Source organism: Abramis brama, assembly GCF_963993115.1.
Source record: "Abramis brama genome assembly, chromosome: 17".
In the NCBI taxonomy this organism is placed as follows: Eukaryota; Metazoa; Chordata; class Actinopteri; order Cypriniformes; family Leuciscidae; genus Abramis; species Abramis brama.
The window spans coordinates 4279121-4302406 of NC_139979.1; the positions used below are offsets into that span (position 1 = coordinate 4279121).

General features: G+C 39.8%; 2 protein-coding genes across 3 annotated transcripts; both read left to right on the forward strand.

The window, feature by feature from the left end:
• Nucleotides 1-1761: 1761 nt before the first annotated feature.
• Nucleotides 1762-16152, forward strand: LOC311067330 (protein lifeguard 1-like). 2 transcript variants are annotated; one of them, XM_084089116.1, is made up of 7 exons: nt 1762-2235; nt 8088-8391; nt 8489-8598; nt 14124-14324; nt 14411-14539; nt 15194-15337; nt 15689-16152. In XM_084089116.1, exons 2-7 carry the CDS (start codon nt 8103-8105, stop codon nt 15836-15838), a joined length of 1023 nt encoding a protein of 340 aa, XP_083945242.1. In that variant the 5' UTR covers nt 1762-2235; nt 8088-8102; the 3' UTR covers nt 15839-16152. The 2 variants fall into 2 exon arrangements, with proteins under 2 accessions (XP_083945242.1, XP_083945241.1); XM_084089115.1 differs by lacking the exon at nt 1762-2235 and adding an exon at nt 3882-4895.
• A 1844-nt stretch (nt 16153-17996) lies between these two features.
• LOC311067925 (protein lifeguard 1-like) lies at nt 17997-23217 on the forward strand. The gene is made up of 7 exons (XM_084090067.1): nt 17997-18178; nt 18658-18979; nt 19077-19186; nt 20509-20709; nt 20796-20924; nt 22360-22503; nt 22760-23217. The coding sequence occupies exons 2-7, from the start codon at nt 18673-18675 to the stop codon at nt 22907-22909; spliced, it is 1041 nt and encodes a 346-aa protein (XP_083946193.1). The 5' UTR covers nt 17997-18178; nt 18658-18672; the 3' UTR covers nt 22910-23217.
• The last annotated feature ends 69 nt before the right edge of the window (nt 23218-23286 follow it).

The window sequence follows — 23286 nt, forward strand, 5'->3', positions numbered from 1 at the left end:
AATTCCTCTTCTTTGGCTTCTAACAAGTGTTTCCTTTTTAATGCAGTCATGCGTTCCATACTGTAAGTGCTGCCTTGCGTGTTATCATTGCATGCTGAGTTAAGATAGGATTGCCGTCCTATTTGTTGAGCATCATGAACCATTTGTGTCCTTTGTGTTTTGAGTTGTTACAGATTTTCCAAAATCAGAAGGTTTAATGCAGCGATCCACCTGGAATCCAATCACTTTGTGTTTGGGTGTCACTTGTTGCTGCCTTATCAGCTTCTGCTTTTATCCTTGCAGATGAAGTTGAGGATACTCTTGATACTTGAGAGTGTAATCTGGAATTATTCTCCTTTACAAATTAGATGTTAGATGCACTGTCTTCAGGTTTAATCCCATCAGAAGTTACACTTTGGTGTAACCAGGATGTTCGGCATCAATATCAACTGATTGTAGCCTACATATGGGTGAGCAGCCTCAGACAACCAGCCCTTTACTTCCTCAGTGAAATCACAGAACATGGTCATTTTTGTATGAAAATACTCATTTTGTCTTTGAACTTCACTCTCTGGCAAATTCAAATTCAAGAAGGATTCATGCGTGTCATTAGCTTCCTCATAACACTTTATGCATTTTCCCAACTGAGATTGCACAGAGTTCACATTGTCAGTGGATTCCATCAAGACACGTATTTGTTCCATGCACTTCTTAGCCTGCTTAAAATTTCAAAGACCTCTTTTCTTGGCACGGTTTTGCATAAAATGCCAACCCTTTTTCGGTGAACTTGAGGCTTCGTTTTACAGAGTGCGTAGGCAGAACGTCACTCTTCACTCTTGATGTGCAAGATTGTTGCGACATTGTTTCTTTGTTCTCAAATTTTGTTCTCAATTTTCACACAATTTGTTTGCCGTAGCACAAAGAAACGTCATTTGTTGCATTAGGTCGCTTCAGTGACATAGCTTTCCTATGAATGAATGCCGTGAATGTCTCTGTTGAGGTATTGCGCGACCGCTAGCCTACACATCCTTCAAAGTCCCTCAAAACCTTTAAGACTTCCAATATTCAACCTCATGCAGTGAAAAAATGAATCCAACGCTCCAATAGCTACGCCATCTTCCAATACAGCTTAAAAGTAAAAAAAAAAATCATATACCGACTGTTGAACAGTTTCCTGTGATGTCCGTAGGCCACCGTCTTTCAGACAACGACGTGATTTTCAACAACATAATCCACAATCCTCTTTCATGTAAGTAATCCAAACTTCCACGAAGTCCATCGACATGAATGTCCACATTAAGGTGGTTTTTTTTACTTATGTAGTGGCGATTTGTCCTCAACTTAAATCAAACAAGAAATCCAAATAAAATAAAGTAACTTAATTATTAACTTAATAATTATAAAACAAGGAAATAGCTCCAACATTACTATCAGTGCAACATCCTTTACCCTTAAAAATCAACATTATTTATTTTATCTAGAGAGTTTTTTATATTAAAATCACTTAGGCTAGATGATAAAAAAAATAGATATACCCATGCATAATATTAAAATATAAAATACAATGTACACACTGTAGGAAATTATTTGAATTTCGAAAGATATTATGAACTTACAAATACACTTCCAGATACATACACACGTACACACTTACACAGAGACCCGAAGCGCAGAAGACACAAAGGACGGAAGAATACCCATATATGGGAAACAATGTCGACACTGGAAGCCTCATTGACTGAGGCATAGACAGTATATAAAGGACTGAGGCAATAGAAGGCTGATGACACATTATTTAGTTCCCAAGAAACCCAAAAAATTGCATAGGAACAATGTAACCCAGTTCCGTATGACTGCTTTTTGACTGTTAGAGGTTGCATGTTATAGACTGCTGTATTATCTTAACTTGAATAGCTCGGATGAGGACAAGTTATTTAAAAAAAATTTTTACATCTATTGCCTGAACTGCTTACAAGGTAAATAGCCTGTGTAATTTTCCACTCATACAGGACTGCCCTGTTGAGATTGGATAAGCTGAAGTATTATAACCTGTAACCTTTTGATATTTTGCTACAAATATTAGGCTAATCATTGTGTAACCAGTATTTTTATCTTTTGTTCAAATAAATTTTTATTTTATAAAGACAAATACTGTTCAGTTTTACTTCAGCAGTTCTATAAGTAATAGAAAGAGCATTATAGTATATCTTGGAAGACCAAGGACAACGAAGGGTCCAGGAAAGATTCTGCTGGAGGGTAAGCATGAATTTGATCAATAGGCCTAATTGTCAATGATTGTTATTGTTTCACGAAGGTGTACACTAGATTTACTGGTAGGCTAAACAAGCTAGTGAGGATTTAATCCTATTCTGACCTGACAGCAAAAGACCATCTAGCTACTTTGATACTAGGGGTTCTTCAGGAGCTGAGATAAATACCAGGGGCATGTTCAAGTTCAAAACGGTGCGCAACGTTTTGCTACGGTTTCCGGGTTGAACGTCATGTTTCCTGGAAACGGTGTACACCGGTGTGCAACGGGGTTTGAGATACGTTTTCTCTTGTTTGGTGGGTGTGTCAGAACTAAAGTCCAATCAGCAGCAACATGTATATAAAGCACGTGGTATTAAAGTGAACTCGCAAAATGGGTTCAAGGAAAGTAATTTACAAATGTGTTTGATGCAGCTCGGTATACGCAACAACTGAGGATATTAGAAGACATGTTTGTCGAAAGTTGTATTGTAAAAAATATAGGATATCAACAAAATGATGTAGTTGTTTATATTTTTAGCTTCATTGCAAGTATAGAAATAAACAATGGTAATTAAGTGTTTTTCCTAAAAATGAGAAAGAAAATACAGGGTATTAAAACAGTATGAACTACAAATAAAGTCAGTATGTGAGGCTAAATAGATGTGTTTTAGTCTGAATTAGGTAAGATGTGCTTCCATTTCAGTTTCAGCAATGCCTTCACTCGATTGGGATGTTCTCTTTTGTTCTGGGCGGCAAGTGCAGTAACTGTAACATCGGGCATATTTTGTAGTATTAAACACATATTTATACCGACTTCATCAGGCTCCGAAAATTCTTCACAAAGAACACAAAGAATGGCCTTCTCAGCTGCCATAGTTGCAACTCTTGCATCATCAGAACAGTGTGTTCAACGCATCACCGTTTCTGTTTAAAAAACGTTGTGCAACGTTTTGTCGGGGCTGAACGCAGCCCAGATCTCACCACAACACCGATGCAGCATCAGTTGCAGAGTTGCCAGATTGGGCGGTTTTGCAATCTATTTTGCGGGCAAAAATGGGTTTGGGCGGGTGGATAAAAATTGGGCTGGTTTCGGATCTGTTCGGCGGGTTTTTGTTGCCAAAACACCGGCACTTCAGATCCTTCTTCCTGCGACCCAATGTTCAGCAGGCAGCAGTCTCACTCACTCACACACACACACACACACACACTACAGCTCTGGCTGACGTGCCCCCTAAACTCACAACAGCCACTCCCTCCCACTACCTTCAGTTCATGTCACGCCGGCACCGCCCGCCCCTCAAACAAACAACACACTCGCGGGGTTTTCATATGGGATTCCATTTGTGCCAAAATTATGTCGACATGCTATCTGTCTATGCTATGTGTCGTCTTCCATGTCTATGTGTCTGTTCACTGTTTATGTCCATGTCTGTCTGTCTATGCTATGTGTCGTCTTCCATGTCTATGTGTCTGTTCACTGTTTATGTCCATGTCTGTCTGTCTATGCTATGTGTCGTCTTCCATGACACATAGCATAGACAGACAGACATGGACATAAACAGTGAACAGACACATAGACATAGACATGGACGACGACACATAGCATAGACAGATAGCATGTCGACATAATTTTGCCACAAATGTTACCCCATATTATCAAACATAGCTAGCTGACTGACACTGCAGTTTCATGACAACTCTCACAGATTTGAATGTTGCGATATGATTTTGTCAAAGGTTTAATAGACAGACGAAATGGAAGAAGATCGCGTGGGTGTTTGAATCGAGATCACAGTCTTTTAAAGATGAATCGTGCAGCTCTATAACGACACATTTCATCCTCTGTTGGAATGAAAGTGGTTAACTTCTGTCAACTTTATCTATAAGCAAGGGCAAAAATAAAGCAATTTAATTTGAATTAATATCGGTAATATTCTGTAATAAAAAAAATTGATTTTAAAATCGTTAAAAAAAATCCCGATACCTAGGTGAATACCCAGCCCTAAGAATACCCAGCCCTAAGAATATGCATGTTTCATGTTGCTATTTGAAATAACTGAAATGTTAAAGTGGGTTATTTTTTTATGTCCATATATCCACTCAATGTTTTTATGTTACTGAATGCTTTTGTTCCAAGCGACTTTTATTGACAATAAACAGAATCATTGATAGCCTAAGTTTATCGCATTATTTTCCGTAACATAATAGTAGGCCTAGAATAGTCTGACTGAAGTCAGTGTAGCCTACTTTTGCGTTCATTTGATTGAATATGGTTTCTAAAATCGGATAGGCTAGTCGAAAAATGGGTAATTTTAAAGCTTGTTAATGATTTCAATGTGTTTAAACGAGAAACAAGCAAAAAAAAAAAAAAATGTGGGCGGTTTTTTGTACATTCTCGCGGTTTTTGACAAGGTTTTGGGCTGGAAAACCTTGATGGCACCTGGCAACCCTATAGGCGGCACGCTGCACTGGTCTGGACCCGTTTATATACTGTCTATGCCTATGGTCTGGACTCTTCTCTAACGGGAAGCGCGTTCACGAGAGTCGTGGTTTGTTCGTGTTTACTAAAGAGAACTGAATTTTTACGACGATTCTTCAAGTTTAATTGATTAGGTGTGTTAATTAAGTTCGAAAACCCAACTCTACTCTACAGCGATCAGCTTCATGTAAGTTCAGATACTCTTAAATACTGAAGTGAAAAGTTTGTCATGTTGCGCAATTTTATACAGATGTGTCTCTTTTGTTCTCTTACATTGTTATCTTGTTACTGTAACCATTTGTATATTCATATTGAATATTGGGATCGTAATATTAGCGTTATTATTTCTCAACGCTCTGTTACGGCGTCTTACCAGAGATTTTTTTTTATAGTTTTACACCACTTTTTTTTTTTTTGACGTAAATATATTTAGTCGTTATGCTGTGTAGGCTATGTACGTTTGTGAATTATTTTCTAGATACTACAAGATTTTCATTCAGTGAACACTGGAGTGTTGATGGTCAGGCTGTGAAAATTAAAAAATCAACATTATTTTTATATAAATGTATTTTATTTGTATTGTATTTTGTTTATATATATATATATATATATATATATATAGAGAGAGAGAGAGAGAGAGAGAGAGAGAGAGAGAGAGAGAGAGAGAGAGAGAATATTGGGATCGTAATATTAGCGTTATTATTTCTCAACGCTCTGTTACGGCATCTTACCAGAGATTTTTTTTTTATAGATATGACGTTAGGGAAGTGAGTAACAGTCCAGTCATTTTATGAAAAAAGGTTGAACAAATTGTAACAGAAGCAAACTCAACTGATTTTGTATCCTCAATATGTCCTGAGTAAGGGAAAAAAAGCCCCGAAGAATCTCATTAGCGGAAAGTTTCGAAAAAGACCCAAATATTCATACGCCTATTCATTATTTTTCTTACGTGAATAGGGTAAAAATTTTAACCTTTAGATATCACCATGAAAATTACTGAGTAAACAATTTAAAAAAACTTGTAATACATTTTTTGTTTGTCTCAGTGTAAGTAATCATACTTAGGCTACATCAAGACAAGCAGAAAATGTATTATAAGTTTTTTGAAATTGTTTGTTAACATGGACAAACGGTGCATAATCTAATTACGTATGTGCTAATTTGCATAAATACCACAACAGATCTACATTGGGTCTAGCCAGGTGAAAATGTCTTGTTGAATCTTGTTGACACATAACAGTAAAATACTTAATGTAAAGGTCTGAATGGAACCATTTAGGCTACCCATGAACATTAATACATAGAGGCAGGAAGAAATACTTTAAACCAGCCTTTATTAATTATTATTGCAGAGATGGGGTTTGGGGCTGGGTCCGTGGGACTGTTTCTGGGGATTCACTTTTTATTTTGCCTACCTTTTGTCTTCTGAATTCTCCTTACCATTGTCTCCTGTTCTTCTCAGACTCGTCCCCCAGAAACAGTCCCACGAACCCAGCCCCAAACCCCATCTCTTAAAAATTAATAAAGGCTGGTTTCTAAAGTACTTCTTCCTGCCTCTATGTATTAATGTTCATGGGTAGCCTAAATGGGTTCCATTCAGACCTTAACATCAAGTATTTTACTGTTATATGTCAACAAGATTCAACAAGATTCAACAGGACATTTTCACCTGGCTAGACAATGTTTAGATCTGTTGTGGTATTTATGCAAATTAGCACATACGTAATTAGATTATGCATCGTTTGTCCATGTTAACAAACAATTTAAAAAAACTTATAATACATTTTCTGTTTGTCTTGATGTAAGTATGATTACTTACATCAAGACAAACAAAAAATGTATTACAAGTTTTTTTTTTAAATTGTTTACTCAGTAATTTTCATGGTGATATCTAAAGGTTAAAATTTTTACCCTATTCACGTAAGAAAAAAAATCAATAGGCTTATGAATAGGCTATATTTGGGTCTTTTTCGAAACTTTCCGCTAATGGGATTCTTCTGGGCTTTTTTTCCCTTACTCAGGACATATTGAGGATACAAAATCAGTTGAGTTTCCTTCTGTTGCAAATTGTTCAAGGTTGACCCCCATTTTGGTTTAAAATGACTGGACTAAAGTGCCGAAATCCAAAACTGGTAGTGTGCAACAAACGGTTCTCGATTGCCATGTTTTTTGAATAATTACAAGATTTCTAAAAATACTGGAAACAAAAGATTGTCATGAACATCTACTCAGTGTTATTTTAGTATCGTTGACGTATACAGTAGTGGCCAAAAGTGATGTCCGGCCTAGGAAAATTTACATCTTCACCCTTTATTAAAATATTATTAAAGATATTGTAATCATATTGCATAGTTGTGCTTGGGAGTCAATCGTTGTATTTGTGATAACGCAATGAAACATGCCAAATTGTGCCGGCATCATTTTAGGCCAGGCTGCCATACAAAGAAACTAGGAACACAGGACAAAGCAGGACAGAACCAATGAAATATTAATAACTGATTATATTGTAGTCCATGTTTGCTTTTTCCTGAGATGTTTTTGTTTTTATATGCATTTTTGTTTGCATAGTAAAATATAAACTTGTTGCTGTAGTTTGCTATTTTTTCAAATAATTTTGATTGTTTTACCAATTAATACCTTAATCAAGTTTCGTTTTTTGCTCTTCCCTCATATTTAAAATATATAAAATATTGTCCTCATATTTTGATGGTTTAATCAAACTTGTAGGGTCATTAAAAACAAATCTCCCCTCCAGACATCACTTTTGGCCACTGCTGTAAAATATAGTTTTGTTAATATTTGTTAATTAGTTTAATTGATAGGTGTGTTGATTAAGTTCGAAAACCTAAAGTGTGTAATATTTCGCAATTTTACTCTGATTTGTCTCTTTTGTTCTCTTACATTGTTATTTTGTTACTGTAACCATTTGTATATTCATATTGAATATTGGGATCCTAATATTAGCGTTATTATTTCTCAACGCTCTGTTATGGCGTCTTACCAGAGTTTTTTTTTTTCATAGTTTTACACCACTTTTTTTGACGTTGTTTTTTGGCGTTGTTATAAGGGAAGTAAATGCCGATCTTGATGCCTGTAAAGGCATATACTGTAAATGATTAAGACATTAAAAGTGAATGTACATTTGTTATAGTAAATGTATTTAGTCGTTATGCTGTATGTATGTTTGTGAATATTTTCTAGATACTGCAAGATTTTGCTGCAAGAGTGCTGATGGTCAGGCTGGGAAAATTAAAAAATGAACATTATTTTTATACAAATTATATATGTATTTTATTTGTATTGTATTTTGTTTATATATATATACACACATATATACACACACACAGTATATATATTTATTTATTTATTTATTTTACAGTTCTGAGATCCAGTCATGGCACAAAACAAAGGTGGATACACTCGCTTTGACAACCCCCCACATGTCACCACCATGGTTCAGCCTGCCCCACCAGGCTTTATGATGCCTCCCCCTTCTTATGATGCCGCTGTTAAAGGAGTGGTTCCTGGAGTACCTGTTACTGGATATGCTGGACCCCCGTATGTACCACCAACTGCTTTTGGGAATCCCATGTACGGACATGGAGGGTCTGGATATCCACAGCAACCGTATCCTCAAGTAGGACCTTACGCCAAATGTCCGTACAAACAACCACTTCCGTATGGTAAGAGATTCAACCTCACATATGGGAATTTTAATACATGCTCTTTGTTAATAAACTCTCAACTAAGTTAGTTATCCTTTTTGTTTTGTGAAACAAGTGGCAATGGGTGATCCAGTGAAAAGCGGCCCACCTCCAGACTATGAAAAGGACCAGTTCGGAGGCTTTGGACTCGATAATAAAGTCATCAGAAGGATGTTCATTCGAAAGGTAAACACTGATACGGAGCAATCCTTCATGACAGCACCAATGAAAAGATTCAACACACTCAAAACAAGATTCAAGTTCAACGGAAAGCATACTGTATACAGCATCATGTTCTCATGTGTTCCCTTTCAGTCAGGTAACGTTTGACTTAGTCGATCGTACCGATTGATGGGATCACGCCAGGGAGCCAGATGTCTTCTATATAGTATACAAATCAAGCCAAATGAGCTTTGGCAGGTGCGCAATCCACGCCCCGCACTGCAGCGCGGGTATAACCGGGAAGTGGATACACCCACCATTCATTCTTTTCGCTTCAGAGCCGATCGGTTATGTCGATATCTCTGAAAGTGTACTTTAATAACAAGCCTGTGTGTGTTGGCACTTCTGTTGGAAGCTCTCCCAGTGCTGACGTTACAGCGTGTGGCAGCGGTGATCGCGAGCTTCTGAATCTCTTAACTGCTGTTCTCACAGCAACCTTTGTGTTTGTTGGCTGACGGTTGGTTTAAGGGCGAGGAAAGTGAGTGCTTCACTGACGGGGTTTCCCGTCAGTGTCGCCGCGGACATCCCTGTGTGCTCCAGCACTGGTGAAGGGCGTTATTCCAAGGAAGTAAACACGGGTGAGTTTTTCATCTTTCTTCTCCAGAAGAAGGATGTCTTTCCACCTGTGCGCTGCTGGATGTGGTCGTTCCCTAGCCCTCTGTGATGCCCGCTCAGTCTCGGCTGGATGATTGGTTTCTTGGAGCGGGTCGGGCTCTGCCCACCGCTCCAGTACCTTTCTTTCCCGAGATGCATGGGGTGCTAACCAGGTCATGGAAGGCACCCTTTACTGCCTTAAGTGACCAGGATGGCTCCTCCCCCCTCGCTACCCTTGAGTGCGACGCGACGAGTGGTTATATGGCGATCCCTCCGGTGGAGCGGTCTGTTCTGGCACACCTGTGTCCGGCGGCCGCTACATCCGGCTCTGGAGAACCGTGTTTCCCCTCACAGGCTCTGGAGTCGTTGTCTGCTTTGTCAGACGCGGCTTATGGAGCCTGTGGGCAAGCCACCGCCTCTATGCACGCCTTGGCCTTGTTACAGCTTTTCCAGGCTAAAACACTCCAGGACGTGCAAAAGGGTAGGCCAGACTGTCAGCTCATGGGTGAGCTCTGTAAGGCAACCGACTTGGCTCTTCGGAGCACAAGTATGGCAACCTGTGCGATCGGTCTGGCAATGTCCACCCTGGTGGTTCAGCAGCACGATCATTGGCTCGGTCTGGTTGATATGGAGGATGCGGACAAGGTTCGGATCCTGGACTCCCCAATTTCCCAGACGGGGTTGTTTGGCGACGCTACAGTGGGTGGTGGGTACAGTACCATTGTCTCTCCGGAGTACAGTGGTTTCCGAATCGCCAAAGGGACAGAAATTCTCAACCCTGGGTTTCAAGAGGTTCAGATTATCAGACACCCCAGATCAGTCTGGCCTGCCTCAATCCCCTCTTGTGTCGCCAGTTGGCAGACGAATACGGTTCAAGGACCCAGGTTTGTCTCCTCCCGTACTCAATGCCATAAAGTGGAGGCAGGTTTGTGTGATACGTACCGCCTTAGGGCCCTCCAGGTTGGGTCCCTGCCATCCACTTCGCTGCCCTCCTCCTGGTACGTCAGTGGTGCCACGAGCCCCCCTGGTACGGTTTCTGCAAGCCTGGAAAGACCTCTGCAGACCGTCCAGCTGGCTCCTGAGCACCATTGCACGTGGCTACACGATTCAGTTCCACCGGCACCCACCCAGATTTGCTGGCGTTCGCTTCACGGTTGTGAAGAGCAGATCTGCCCCAATCTTGCATGCGGAAATTGCTGTCCTACTGGCGAAAGATGCAATAGAACCGGTGTCTGTAGCCGACATGAAGCGAGGGTTTTACAGCCCTTACTTCATTGTGCCAAAGAAAGGAGGTGGGTTAAGACCAATCTTGGACCTACGCATCTTGAATCGGGCCCTTTACAATCTCCCATTCAAGATGATAGTACTCAGGGACATATGCAGATGTGTCCGTCCAGGAGATTGGTTTGCAGCGGTAGACCTGAAGGATGCGTACTTTCACGTCTCCATCCTGCCGCGACACAGGCCATTCCTGAGGTTCGCGTTCGAGGATCGGGCGTATCAGTACAAAGTCCTACCCTTTGGACTGTCTCTGTCCCCCCGCGTCTTTACGAAGCTCGCGGAGGCAGCCATTTCTCCCTTGAGAGAACAGGGCGTTCGTGTCCTCGACTACCTCGACGACTGGCTGATACTGACTCAGTCGCGGGAACAGTTGTGCGAACACAGAGACTTGCTGCTCCAGCATATCAGTCTATTGGGTCTTCAGGTCAACTGGGAAAAGAGCAAGATCGCCCCGGGCAGAGCATCTGTTTTCTCGGTATGGAGTTGGACTTGGTCAAACAGACGGCACGTCTAATGGAGGATCGTGCCCAGTCGATGCTGAACTGCTTGGATACGTTCAAGAGCAGGAAGGTGGCTCCTGGGGCATATGGCTTCCGCAGCGGCAGTCACGCCGCTGGGGTTGTTACATATGAGACCACTTCAGCATTGGCTTCTTGGCCGGGTCTCATGGAGGGCGTGGAAAGACGGCAGGTTCCCGGTTGCGATTTCTCGAACATGCCGGAAAACCTTCCAACCTTGGTCAGACGCTGTGTTTCTCCGGTCCGGTGTGTCCATGATACAAGCGTCCAGGCATGCAGTGGTGTTCACAGGTGCCTCCAAGACAGGTTGGGGGGCACGCACGATGGGTATGCAGTAGCTGGGGCCACACAGGTAGACTTGTTTGCCTCTCCAGAAATGACCCACTGCCAGTTGTTTTATTCACTAACCAAGGACTCTCTCGGTGTGGATGCACTGGCACACAGCTGGCCGATGGGTCTACGCAAGTATGCATTTCCCCCAGTGAGCCTAATTCCAAATTTCTGCGAACTCATACTCCTCTCTTCAGCCCCTCCCTGGCCCATCCCTCTGAGGGAGGACCTTCTCTCTCAGGGGCAGGGCACCATTTGGCACCCACGTCCAGACCTGTGGAGACTCCAGGTCTGGTCCCTGGACAGGAAGTGGAGGTTCTGAGGGGTCTACCACAAGCTGTCGTAGACACTATCACTTCTGCTAGAGCCCGCTCTACGAGACTGGCTTATACATCAAGGTGGAACCTGTCCGTCGATTGGTGTTCTTCTCACGGAGAAAACCCCAGAGTTTGTTCGGTCGGATCGGTGCTTTCTTTCCTGCAAGAGGGGTTGGAGCGAGGGCTGTCTCCCTCCTCCCTCAAAGTGTGTTGCCTCTATTGCCGCGCATCACGATGCAGTTGGTGAGAAATCCCTGGGGAAGCACAATCTGATCGTCAGGTTCCTTAAGGGAGCAAGGAGGTTGAACCCTCCTCGCATCTCTTCCATACCCTCTTGGGACCTATCTCTGGTGTTAACAGCACTTCAGAGACCTCCCTTTGAGCCCCTGCAGACAGTGGAGTTAAAAATTCTGTCTCTCAAGACAGTTCTCTTGCTTGTACTGGCTTCTATCAAGAGGGTAGGGGACCTGCACGCTTTCTCGGTAGAGGAATCGTGCCTGGAATTTGGGCCGGCTGACTCTCAGGTGACACTGAGACCTCGGCCCGGATATGTTTCGAAAGTTCCCACTACTCCCTTTCGAGATCAAGTGGTGAACTTGCAAACACTGCCCCTGGAGGAGGCAGACTCAACCCTAGCTTTTCTCTGTCCAGTCCGCGCCTTACGGACTTATCTGGACAGAACGCAAAGCTTTAGAACCTCAGATCAGCTCTTCATCTGTTTCGGAGGCCTGCAGAAAGGGAAGGCAGTCTCTAAGCAAAGGCTGGTCCACTGGATAGTGGATGCCATCATCTTGGCGTACGATACCCAAGGTGTACCTTGTACCCAGTTTGGTACCAGGTCTACCACTAGTAAGCTTGTGGAACTTGTTGGAGGCTGCGGGGGACCGCATGTTGTATCCCCTCCTCGGACTGGATCCAACTCCACGGTATGGCCTTAGGCTCGTGTTTTCCCTTGGCAACAGCAGTTGCCGCTCATGGTTCCTCCGTTAGCCGGAACTATTCTTGTCCATATGTTGTCCTGCCCGTATTCGCCCAGGCCATATGTGTATTCTCACAATAACCCCCCATCCCTCCACCTCCATCCTTCGTAGGGCACGCTTTCCCAGTGTTATCCAAAGGTTACTAGCAGGGGTGGAACAGCAGTAACTTCCCGGGTTTTAGCCCTATCTTCTTCGCCCCAGATCTGCTGCGAAAAGATTAGGAGGCTTTCTTCTGGGCACTGGAAGGTGGCAGTAATAATGGCGTGTTAGAGGATCCCATCAGACGTTACCCAACTGAAAGGGAACGTCTCGGTTACCAATGTAACCCTCATTCCCTGAAGGAGGGAACGGAGACTTAGTCCCCTTGCCACTATTACTGGACCACCGCTGACCGGGTTCTGCTCGGCTCCTCAGCGAAAAAAATGAATGGTGGGTGCATCCACTTCCCTGTTATACCCGCGTTGCAGGGCGGGGCGTGGATTGTGCACCTGCCAAAGCTCATTTGGCTTGATTTGTATACTATATCGAAGACATCTGGCTCCCTGGCGTGATCCCATCAGTCGGTACGATCGACTAAATCTCCGTTCCCTCCTTCAGGGAATGAGGGTTACATTGGTAACCGAGACATTATGATTATTAAAGGGTTAGTTTACCCCAAAATGAAAATTATCCCATTACTCGCCCTCATGCTATCCTAGGTGTATATGACTTTCCTCTTTCAGCCAAACACAATCAGAGTTATATTAAATAATATCCTGGCTCTTCCAAGCTTTTTAATGGGAGTGAATGGTACCTGAGATTTTGAAGCCCAAAAAAGTAATCCATACGACTCCAGGTGGATAATAACGGCCTTCTGAAGTGAAGCCATGCGTTTTTGTAAGAATAATATCCATATTTATAACTTTATAAACTGTAATCACTGGCTTCCGTTAACGGGAAGAGTGACCTCTGACCTAACACAAGACGCATTGACGAATGTGGAAGCGCAGAGGACAGAGCAAAACAAAACACCGCTCACAAGTTAGAAGTCTAAAACAAGAACTTTTAAAGAGAAATGTGGGAGGAGCTTAAGTTTGTTGCCCGCCCATAGGGAGATCTCACGATAAAATGCCGTCTTTTCAGTTTCGAGTCAACTAGTAGCCTAGTTGTGTCATTTCTTCCGATACTGCCCTCTGTAACCGGTAGGCGTGGCTTGACAGTGTACTCGTAGGGCAGCGAAACAAGTGCATTCTGGGAGTTGTTGTCTTTCATCCACATGAGCCAAAAATAAATTTTCTGTCTTTTCTCAGTCTAGAAGGCACCAACTTCTAAAATAATTTCACATTTCTAAGACATAAATGACCCAATTTAAATACACATTCATCTTTCCAGCGGTGAAATATCCCTGTAACTATAGTAACTGTGCAATGAGACCCGCTAAAACCCAACAATGAATTTTGATGTTGTATTATTTGTGTACTTGTGTTCAGGTGTTCGCTGTTTTAAGTGTGCAGCTGGCAGTGACCTGTGGCTTCGTGGCCCTCTTCACTTTTGAGCCTCACGTCAAACTGTTTGTGATGAAGAACACGTGGACGTACTTGGTCGGCTATATAGTTTTCCTCGTGCCCTACTTCATCATCCTCTGCTGCGGAGATTTTCGCCGGAAGCATCCGTGGAACCTCATTTCTTTGGTGAATCTTTGATGCAACAGATTCAGCTGGAAAACATTTTAAATTCTCCTTTCATGCTCTGTACTGAATGACTTCTTGCATTTCAGTCTGTCCTGACACTGGCGATGTCCTACATGGTCGGGGTGATATCCAGCTTCTACGATACCAAAATCGTGGTGATGGCTGTCGGCATTACGGTGCTGGTTTGCTTTATGGTGATCATCTTCTCTCTACAGGTCAGCGCTTGTCTTGCCGTCTCAATAACCGGACACTCATATTTTTCAAATAATTTTGTCCGATTAATACCTTAATCAAGTTTAGTGTTTTGCTCTTCCCTCATATTTAAAATATTTAAAATATATAAAATATTGTCCTCATATTTTGATGGTTTAATCAAAATTGTAGGGTTATTAATCTACCCTCCAGACATCACTTTTGGCCACTACTGTAAAATATAGTTTTTGTTATTATTTTTTAATTACACTTTTATTTGTATATTTTCTGTTAATAATTTTAGCACATAATTTAGCACATTACTGAAGTTTTACTAATTTTGTTTTCTTTCTTTTTTTAAATATGCCTATATGGTTTTTATTCATTTTTATTTATTAGTACTTCAAGTTAAACTAAATAAAAATTTAAATGTTGCTTTGAAATCTAGCTAAAGTAAAATAAATTTTAAAAACAATTTTTTATTTCAGTTAATGTTTATTTTATTTCAATACCTTTTTTCATGGTTTTAGCTTTAGCTATCGATAATAACCTGTGTCTGCTTTCCTGTGTGTGTACAGAACAATGCACTAAAATAGTTTTCTATTTTGGTGATCTCTAGTGTTAGTGCTGTCATTTACAAAAGCTGATTTTCATAAATATCTCCTGTCCAATCACAGACCAAGTTTGACTTCACTTCCTGTTACGGGGTGCTGTTCGTGTGCTTCATCGTCCTGTTCTTCTTTGGGATCCTGTGCATCTTCCTGTACAGCAGGATTCTGGAACTCATCTATGCGTCGGTGGGTGCGCTGATCTTCACCTGTGTAAGTGCTCCATTTCTTTAGCTAATAATGATCAATTCAGTCATAAAAATGTACAATAAAAAATAAAACACGAAAAACATGAAATAATTTGATTTGTTTACCTGCATGTCGTGACTATATCAGAGAACTATGAACATGCAAATATTAAGTTAAATTATTAAAATAGAGGTGTTTTCTGGGCCCTGGAGTTGTTTTGACATGTCAAATACTAACCAAACTAAACTACTGTATAACTAAATATTAAATCTCGGGGTCCAAAGAGTTTGGGAATCCCTTCTGTAGATAACATGCTTCATTTCGACTCGTATCATACAAGAAAATAAATGAAATAATGTCCCGATTGTATTGCAGTTCTTGGCCGTGGACACACAGCTGATTCTGGGGAACAAGAAATTATCCCTGAGTCCCGAGGAATATATCTTCGCTTCCCTCAATCTGTATTTGGACATCGTCCAAATCTTTGTATACCTTTTGCGAATCTTTGGAAGAAGCAGTAGTTAAAATTCCACCATTGGAGATCATCACGCGTTTGTGCTTACAGAAACAAACGCAGTGTGGCGTTTTCTTCCATGCTTAAATGCTTTCTTGTGTCCCAGTTTGATATGCAGACACAACTATGATTAAACTATTTGTACTTCCTGAAATGTATAACAATGTCTAGTCTCTATGATCAGTGTTATGAATATAATCATTAGCAAATACACTGATTCATTTTCCCCTCTGCTGTTCTTATGTTTATGTTATCACTTCTTGCTATTTTTATGCATTCCATTTTACTTTTAAGAAGGGAATAAAGACGTTTTTAGGAACAAATTCATTGTTTTGGACATTTTTTTTCTCATCTCTACAGTTACATTCCAGTTCCATTGATGTCATCATAGAAGCATTCTGATTCTTGTGCTTTTCTCAAAGACAGAAGTAAAATCATTTGTGTTTGATCTGGTGGAGGGTAAAATGGATGAGGTAAAAAACAGTTAATTGCGAATAGACGTTGAGGAACTGTGTCATGACATGGATCGTTTGGATAGTGAAGAAAATGCTGAGCTGAACAGATTTACATCAACCGATGGTCTGATCAGTCATACCGGTAGGAAAGGAGCCATAGTATTTAATACTGATGAAGAAACGTAAGATAACTTTGTTTGGTTGTGCAGCCAGAGCTGATATAGTGCAGATTAGGGTTATTATCATTACATAAAACAAACTTATTAAAAACATTTCTGTTCATTGAAATAAAATAAGATATAAATATTAGTTGAAAAACAAAATTGTTGCCTAGGCAATAAACTGAAATAAGTCGAAGCACTAAAATTATAAACTGTAAATAAATAAAAACTAAAATAACATGAAAACTAAAAATATAAAAATGAAAGCTTATTCAAAATATGAATAAAACTGCATGAATACTTGAATAGATCATGAAGCCATACTGTAAATATATAGTGCATATCATGAAGCCTTCTTTATAAATTCACATATTTTTAATCTCTCCTACACCCAGTCCAGGGAAATATGTTAGACTTTAAGTTCATTCAATCGCTATTTTTATTGTAAAGACTGAATTTTATTGTGACTGTAATCAAAGTCTCTTTAAGTGCTGTATATAAAGTGTTTGCTGTGATTCAGGCAGGAGAGTGAATCTTGAGTGGAACGCCACAGTGGATGAGAGCAGATTCAATGATGAGCTTTTGAAAAGAGCCCAGAAGACATCCTCACCCGTCAATCTTCTGCACACACTGTCAGCTGTCAATCATGAGGAGCTGCCCAGCTGCTCCGTCACACACCACACACTCAGAGGTGTGTAACCTTCATTTCACACTAGGGTTACTATTCAAAAACATGTCCGGAAATCAAATCATTGTAACACTTTACAGTAAGGTCTCATTTGTTAATGCATTAACTAACAACTTACTTTTGACTTAATTGCTTACAACTTTTGATCTTAAAAAAGGTACTAGTAAGTGTTGAAAGAATTAACATTAACTAAGATTAATAAATGTTGTAGAACTAATGTAGTTAACTAAATTAAACCTTATTGTAAGTGTTACCAATAAAATATGCATGAAAACATTTATTTCTGTCCTTCAGGTCGATCGCTGCAAACCAATTTTTCTGTGTGAGCATCTTGAACGGGAGCTTGTGCAGGGCCCGATTCAAGGTTCGCAGGTCCAAGATTGGCCATAACCCACCACCTTTCTTGGGTACAATGAAGTAAGGGCTACTACATCTATATATGAAAACAGGTAAACAGTTTACAAGACAGATTTATCAAGATCTTCATATAACATAAGCCAGTAATCTGTAGATACACCCTCTTACGCAAATTACGTAAAGCTGCATAGGCCTACTGCATTACAGAAAATATCAATACAAATGCCTTTTCCATGTACTGAACTATTTTTTACAGTCTATGGTACTGAAGGACTAAACACACAATAAAACAGAAGAATGTGCAGCAACATGTGGTTAACACTGACACCTGCTGGATGCTATGTCAAATTACTATCAGTGCAACATCCTTTACCCTTAAAAATCAACATTATTTATTTTATCTAGAGAGTTTTTTGTATTAAAATCACTTAGATGATAAAAAAATAGATATACCCATGCATAATATTAAAATATAAAATACAATGTACACACCGATGCAGCATCAGTTGTGTCCCGCTAGGCGGCGCGCTGCTCTGGACTCTTCTCTAAGGAAGCGCGTTCACGAGAGTCGTGGTTTGTTCGTGTTTACTAAAGAGAACTGACTTTTTACGACGAATCTTCAAGTTTAATTGATTAGGTGTGTTAATTAACTTCGAAAAACCAACTCTACTCTACAGCGATCAGCTTCATGTAAGTTCAGATACTCTTAATCACTGAAGTGAAAACGAAAGTGTGTCATGTTACGCAATTTTACACAGATTTGTCTCTTTTGTTCTCTTACATTGTTATTTTGTTACTGTAACCATATGTATATTCATATTGAATATTGGGATCGTAATATTAACGTTATTATTTTTCAATGCTCTGTTACGGCGTCTTACCAGAGATTTTTTTATAGTTTTACACCACTTTTGACGTTGTTTTTTGACGTTGTTATAAGGGAAGTAAATGCCGATCTTGATGCCTGGAAAGGCATATAAATGATTAAGACATTAAAAGTGAATGTACATTAATAGTAAATGTATTTAGTCGTTATGCTGTATGTATGTTTGTGAATTATTTTCTAGTTACTGCAAGATTTTCATTCAGTGAACACTGGAGTGCTGATGGTCAGGATAGGTACATACATACATATACACACACACAGTTTATTTTTTTTTATTTTACAGTTCTGAGATCCAGTCATGGCACAAAACAAAGATGGATACACTCGCTTTGACAACCCCCCACATGTCAACACCATGGTTCAGCCTGCCCCGCCAGGCTTTATGATGCCTCCCCCTTCTTATGATGCCGGTGTTCAAGGAGTGGATCCTGGAGTACCTGTTACTGGATATGCTGGACCTCCGTATGCACCCCCAACTGCTTTTGGGAATCCCATGTACGGACAGGGAGGGTCTGGAAATCCACAGCAACCTTATCCTCAAGGACCTTACGCCACAGGTCCGTACAGTACGGGACCCGGACCGTACGAACAACCACTTCCGTATGGTAAGAGATTCAACCTCACATATGGGAATTTTAATACATGCTCTTTGTTAATAAACTCTCAACTAAGTTAGTTATCCTTTTTGTTTTGTGAAACAAGTGGCAATGGGTGATCCAGTGCAAAGCGACCCACCTCCAGACTATGAAAAGGACGAGTTCGGAGGCTTTGGACTCGATAATAAAGTCATCAGAAGGATGTTCATTCGAAAGGTAAACACTGATACGGAGCAATCCTTCATGACAGCACCAATGAAAAGATTCAACACACTCAAAACAAGATTCAAGTTCAACGGAAAACATACTGTATACAGCATCATGTTCTCATGTGTTATGATTGTTAAAGGGTTAGTTTACCCAAAAATTAAAATTATCCCATAAATTACTCGCCCTCATGCCATCCTAGGTGTATATGACTTTCATCTTTCAGCCGAACACAAGAGTTACATTAAATAATATCCTGGCTCTTCCAAGCTTTATAATGGGAGTGAATGGTACCTGAGATTTTGAAGCCTAAAAAAGCTCATCCATCCATCAAAAAAGTAATCCATACGACTCCAGGTGGATAATAACGGCCTTCTGAAGCGAAGCCATGTGTTTTTGTAAGAATAATATCCATATTTATAACTTTATAAACTGTGATCACTGGCTTCCGTTAACGGGAAGAGTGACCTCTGACCTAACACAAGACGCATTGACAAATGCGGAAGCGCAGAGGACAGAGCAAAACAAAACACCGCTCACAAGTTAGAAGTCTAAAACGAGAACTTTTAAAGAGAAATGTGGGAGGAGCTTAAGTTTGTTGCCCAGCCCTATTTGTTTGAACCTCGAGAAGCGTTTACTCTCACCTAAGCTTTACTCTACTCCTACATCCTACGTCATGCGCCGGGTATATTTATTGATGTATAAAATACTATTATATTTAAATAATAGTTTATATTATATTTTAATCATTTCATTTGAATATATTTAAAATTAAATATATATTTACAAACTTTTATGTTAGATGCGATTAATCGCGATTAATTGATTTGACAGCACTAATATGTGTATGTGTATATATATATATATTTCTTTTTTATTCAAGTTATGAAAATGTTTTTTTACGTTTTAGTTTTAGTTAAAGGGACACTTCACCGATTAGCATTAAGCTTTGTATCAGTACAAACCCGGTAGTATTTTGTAATGACCGTGCTTCCCTCCCTCATGTCCCCCTGAGACGAGAGATTTCTGTATTGTGTGGCTGGAAAAAAAACTCAGATGATGCAAAAATCGTCATTTAGCGTCATCAGAGGCTCGTTTGTCCAGAGGCGAGAGACTACAGCCAGTAGGAGGAGCTCGTCCCGCATGTCTTCAACCCGCCCATAGGGGGATCTCACGATAAAATGCTGTCTTTTCAGTTTCGAGTCCAATTTAAATACACATTCATCTTTCTAGCGGTGAAATATCCCTGTAACTATAGTAACTGTGCAATGAGACCCGCTAAAACCCAACAATGAATTTTGATGTTGTATTATTTGTGTACTTGTGTTCAGGTGTTCGCTGTTTTAAGTGTGCAGCTGGCAGTGACCTGTGGCTTCGTGGCCCTCTTCACTTTTGAGCCTCACGTCAAACTGTTTGTGATGAAGAACACGTGGACGTACTGGGTCGGCTATATAGTTTTCCTCGTGCCCTACTTCGTCATCCTCTGCTGCGGAGATTTTCGCCGGAAGCATCCGTGGAACCTCATTTCTTTGGTGAATCTTTGATGAAACAGATTCAAATGGAAAACATTTTAAATTCTCCTTTCATGTTTTGTACTGAATGACTTCTTGCATTTCAGTCTGTCCTGACACTGGCGATGTCCTACATGGTCGGGGTGATATCCAGCTTCTACGATACCAAAATCGTGGTGATGGCTGTCGGCATTACGGTGCTGGTTTGCTTTACGGTGATCGTCTTCTCTCTACAGGTCAGCGCTCGTCTTGCCATCTCAATAACCGGACACTTTCATGTACTGTGATCAGGGTTTGAAATCCAGAACTGGTCGTGTGCAACGGTTCTCGATTGCCATGTTTTTTGAATGATTGCTAGATTTCTAAAAATACTGGAAACAAAAGATTGTCATGAACATCTACTCAGTGTTATTTTAGTATCGTTGGCATATACAGTAGTGGCCAAAAGTGATGTCCGGCCTAGGAAAATTGACATCTTCACCCTTTATTAAAATATTATTAAAGATATTGTAAGCATATTGCATAGTTGTGCTTGGGAGTCAATGGTTGTATTTGTGATAATGCAATGAAACATGCCAAATTGTGCCGACATCATTTTAGGCCAGGCTGCCATACAAAGAAACTAGGAACACATGCAAAAACAGGACAGAACCAATGAAATATTAATTACTGATTATATTGTAGTCCATGTTTGCTTTTTCCTGAGATATGCATTTTTGTTTGCATAGTAAAATATAAACTTGTTGCTGTAGTTTGCTATTTTTACAAATAATTTTGTCCGATTAATACCTTAATCAAGTTTAGTGTTTTGCTCTTCCCTCATATTTAAAATATATAAAATATTTTCCTCATATTTTGATGGTTTAATCAAACTTGTAGGGTTATTAATCTCCCCTCCAGACATCACTTTTGACCACCACTGTAAAATATAGTTTTTGTTAATATTACTACACTTTTTATTTGTATGCTTTCTGTTAATAAGTTTAGCACATAATTTAGCACATTACCGAAGTGGGTTTCACTTTATTTTGATGGTCCCTTTAAAACATTTTGTTGACTATAAGTAGCGTCGCACACCTACATGTCTACTAACTCTCATTAGAGTCTTAGTAGAGTATTAATAGACTGGTAGGGTTAGGGTTAGAATAAGTTGTCATGTAGTTGCAAAGTTATAGTCAGTAGAATGTCTGTTGGAGGAGCATCACAGTAAAGAGTTAGTAGATATTAAGCATACTCTAATGAAAGTTAGTTGACATGTAGTTGCAAAGCTACTTATAGTCAACAGAATGTTCAAAAGGGACCATCAAAATAAAGTGTTACCCTGAAGTTTTACTAATTTTGTTTTCTTTTTTTACAATATGCCTATATAGTTTTTATTCATTTTTATTTATTAGTACTTAAAGTTAAACTAAATCAAATGTAAATGTTGCTTTGAAATCTAGCTAAAGTAAAATAAATGTTAATATTTTTTTTTTATTTCAGTTAATGTTTATTTTATTTAAATACCTTTTTTCATGGTTTTAGCTTTAGCTATCGATAATAACCTGTGTCTGCTTTCCTGTGTGTGTACAGAACAATGCACTAAAATAGTTTTCTATTTTGGTCATCTCTAGTGTTAGTGCTGTCATTTACAAAAGCTGATTTTCATGAATATCTCCTGTCCAATCACAGACCAAGTATGACTTCACTTCCTGTTACGGGGTGCTGTTCGTGTGCTTCATCGTCCTGTTCTTCTTTGGGATCCTGTGCATCTTCCTGTACAGCAGGATTCTGGAACTCATCTATGCGTCGCTGGGTGCGCTGCTCTTCACCTGTGTAAGTGCTCCATTTCTTTAGCTAATAATGATCAATTCAGTCATAAAAATGTACAATAAAAAATAAAAACATGAAATAATTTGTTTTCCTGCAAGTCGTGACCATTATATCAGAGAACTATGAACGTGCAAATATTAAGTTAAATGATTAAAATAGAGGTGTTTTCAGGGCCCTGGAGGTGTTTTGACATGTCAAATACTTTAAAATATATATCATACAAGAAAATAAATGAAATAATGTCCCGATTGTATTGCAGTTCTTGGCCGTGGACACACAGCTGCTTCTGGGGAACAAGAAATTATCCCTGAGTCCCGAGGAATATATCTTCGCTTCCCTCAATCTGTATTTGGACATCGTCCAAATCTTTTTATACCTTTTGCGAATCTTTGGAAGAAGCAGTAGTTAAAATTCCACCATTGGAGATCATCACGCGTTTGTGCTTACAGAAACAAACGCAGTGTGGCGTTTTCTTCCATGCTTAAATGCTTTCTTGTGTCCCAGTTTGATATGCAGACACAACTATGATTAAACTATTTGTACTTCCTGAAATGTATAACAATGTCTAGTCTCTGTGATCAGTTTAATATAATCATTAGCAAATACACTGATTCATTTTCCCCTCTGCTGTACTTATGTTTATGTTATCACTTCTTGCTATTTTTATGCATTCCATTTTACTTTTAAGAAGGGAATAAAGACGTTTTTAGGAACAAATTCATTGTTTTGGACATTTTTTTTCTCATCTCTACAGTTACATTCCAGTTCCATTGATGTCATCATAGT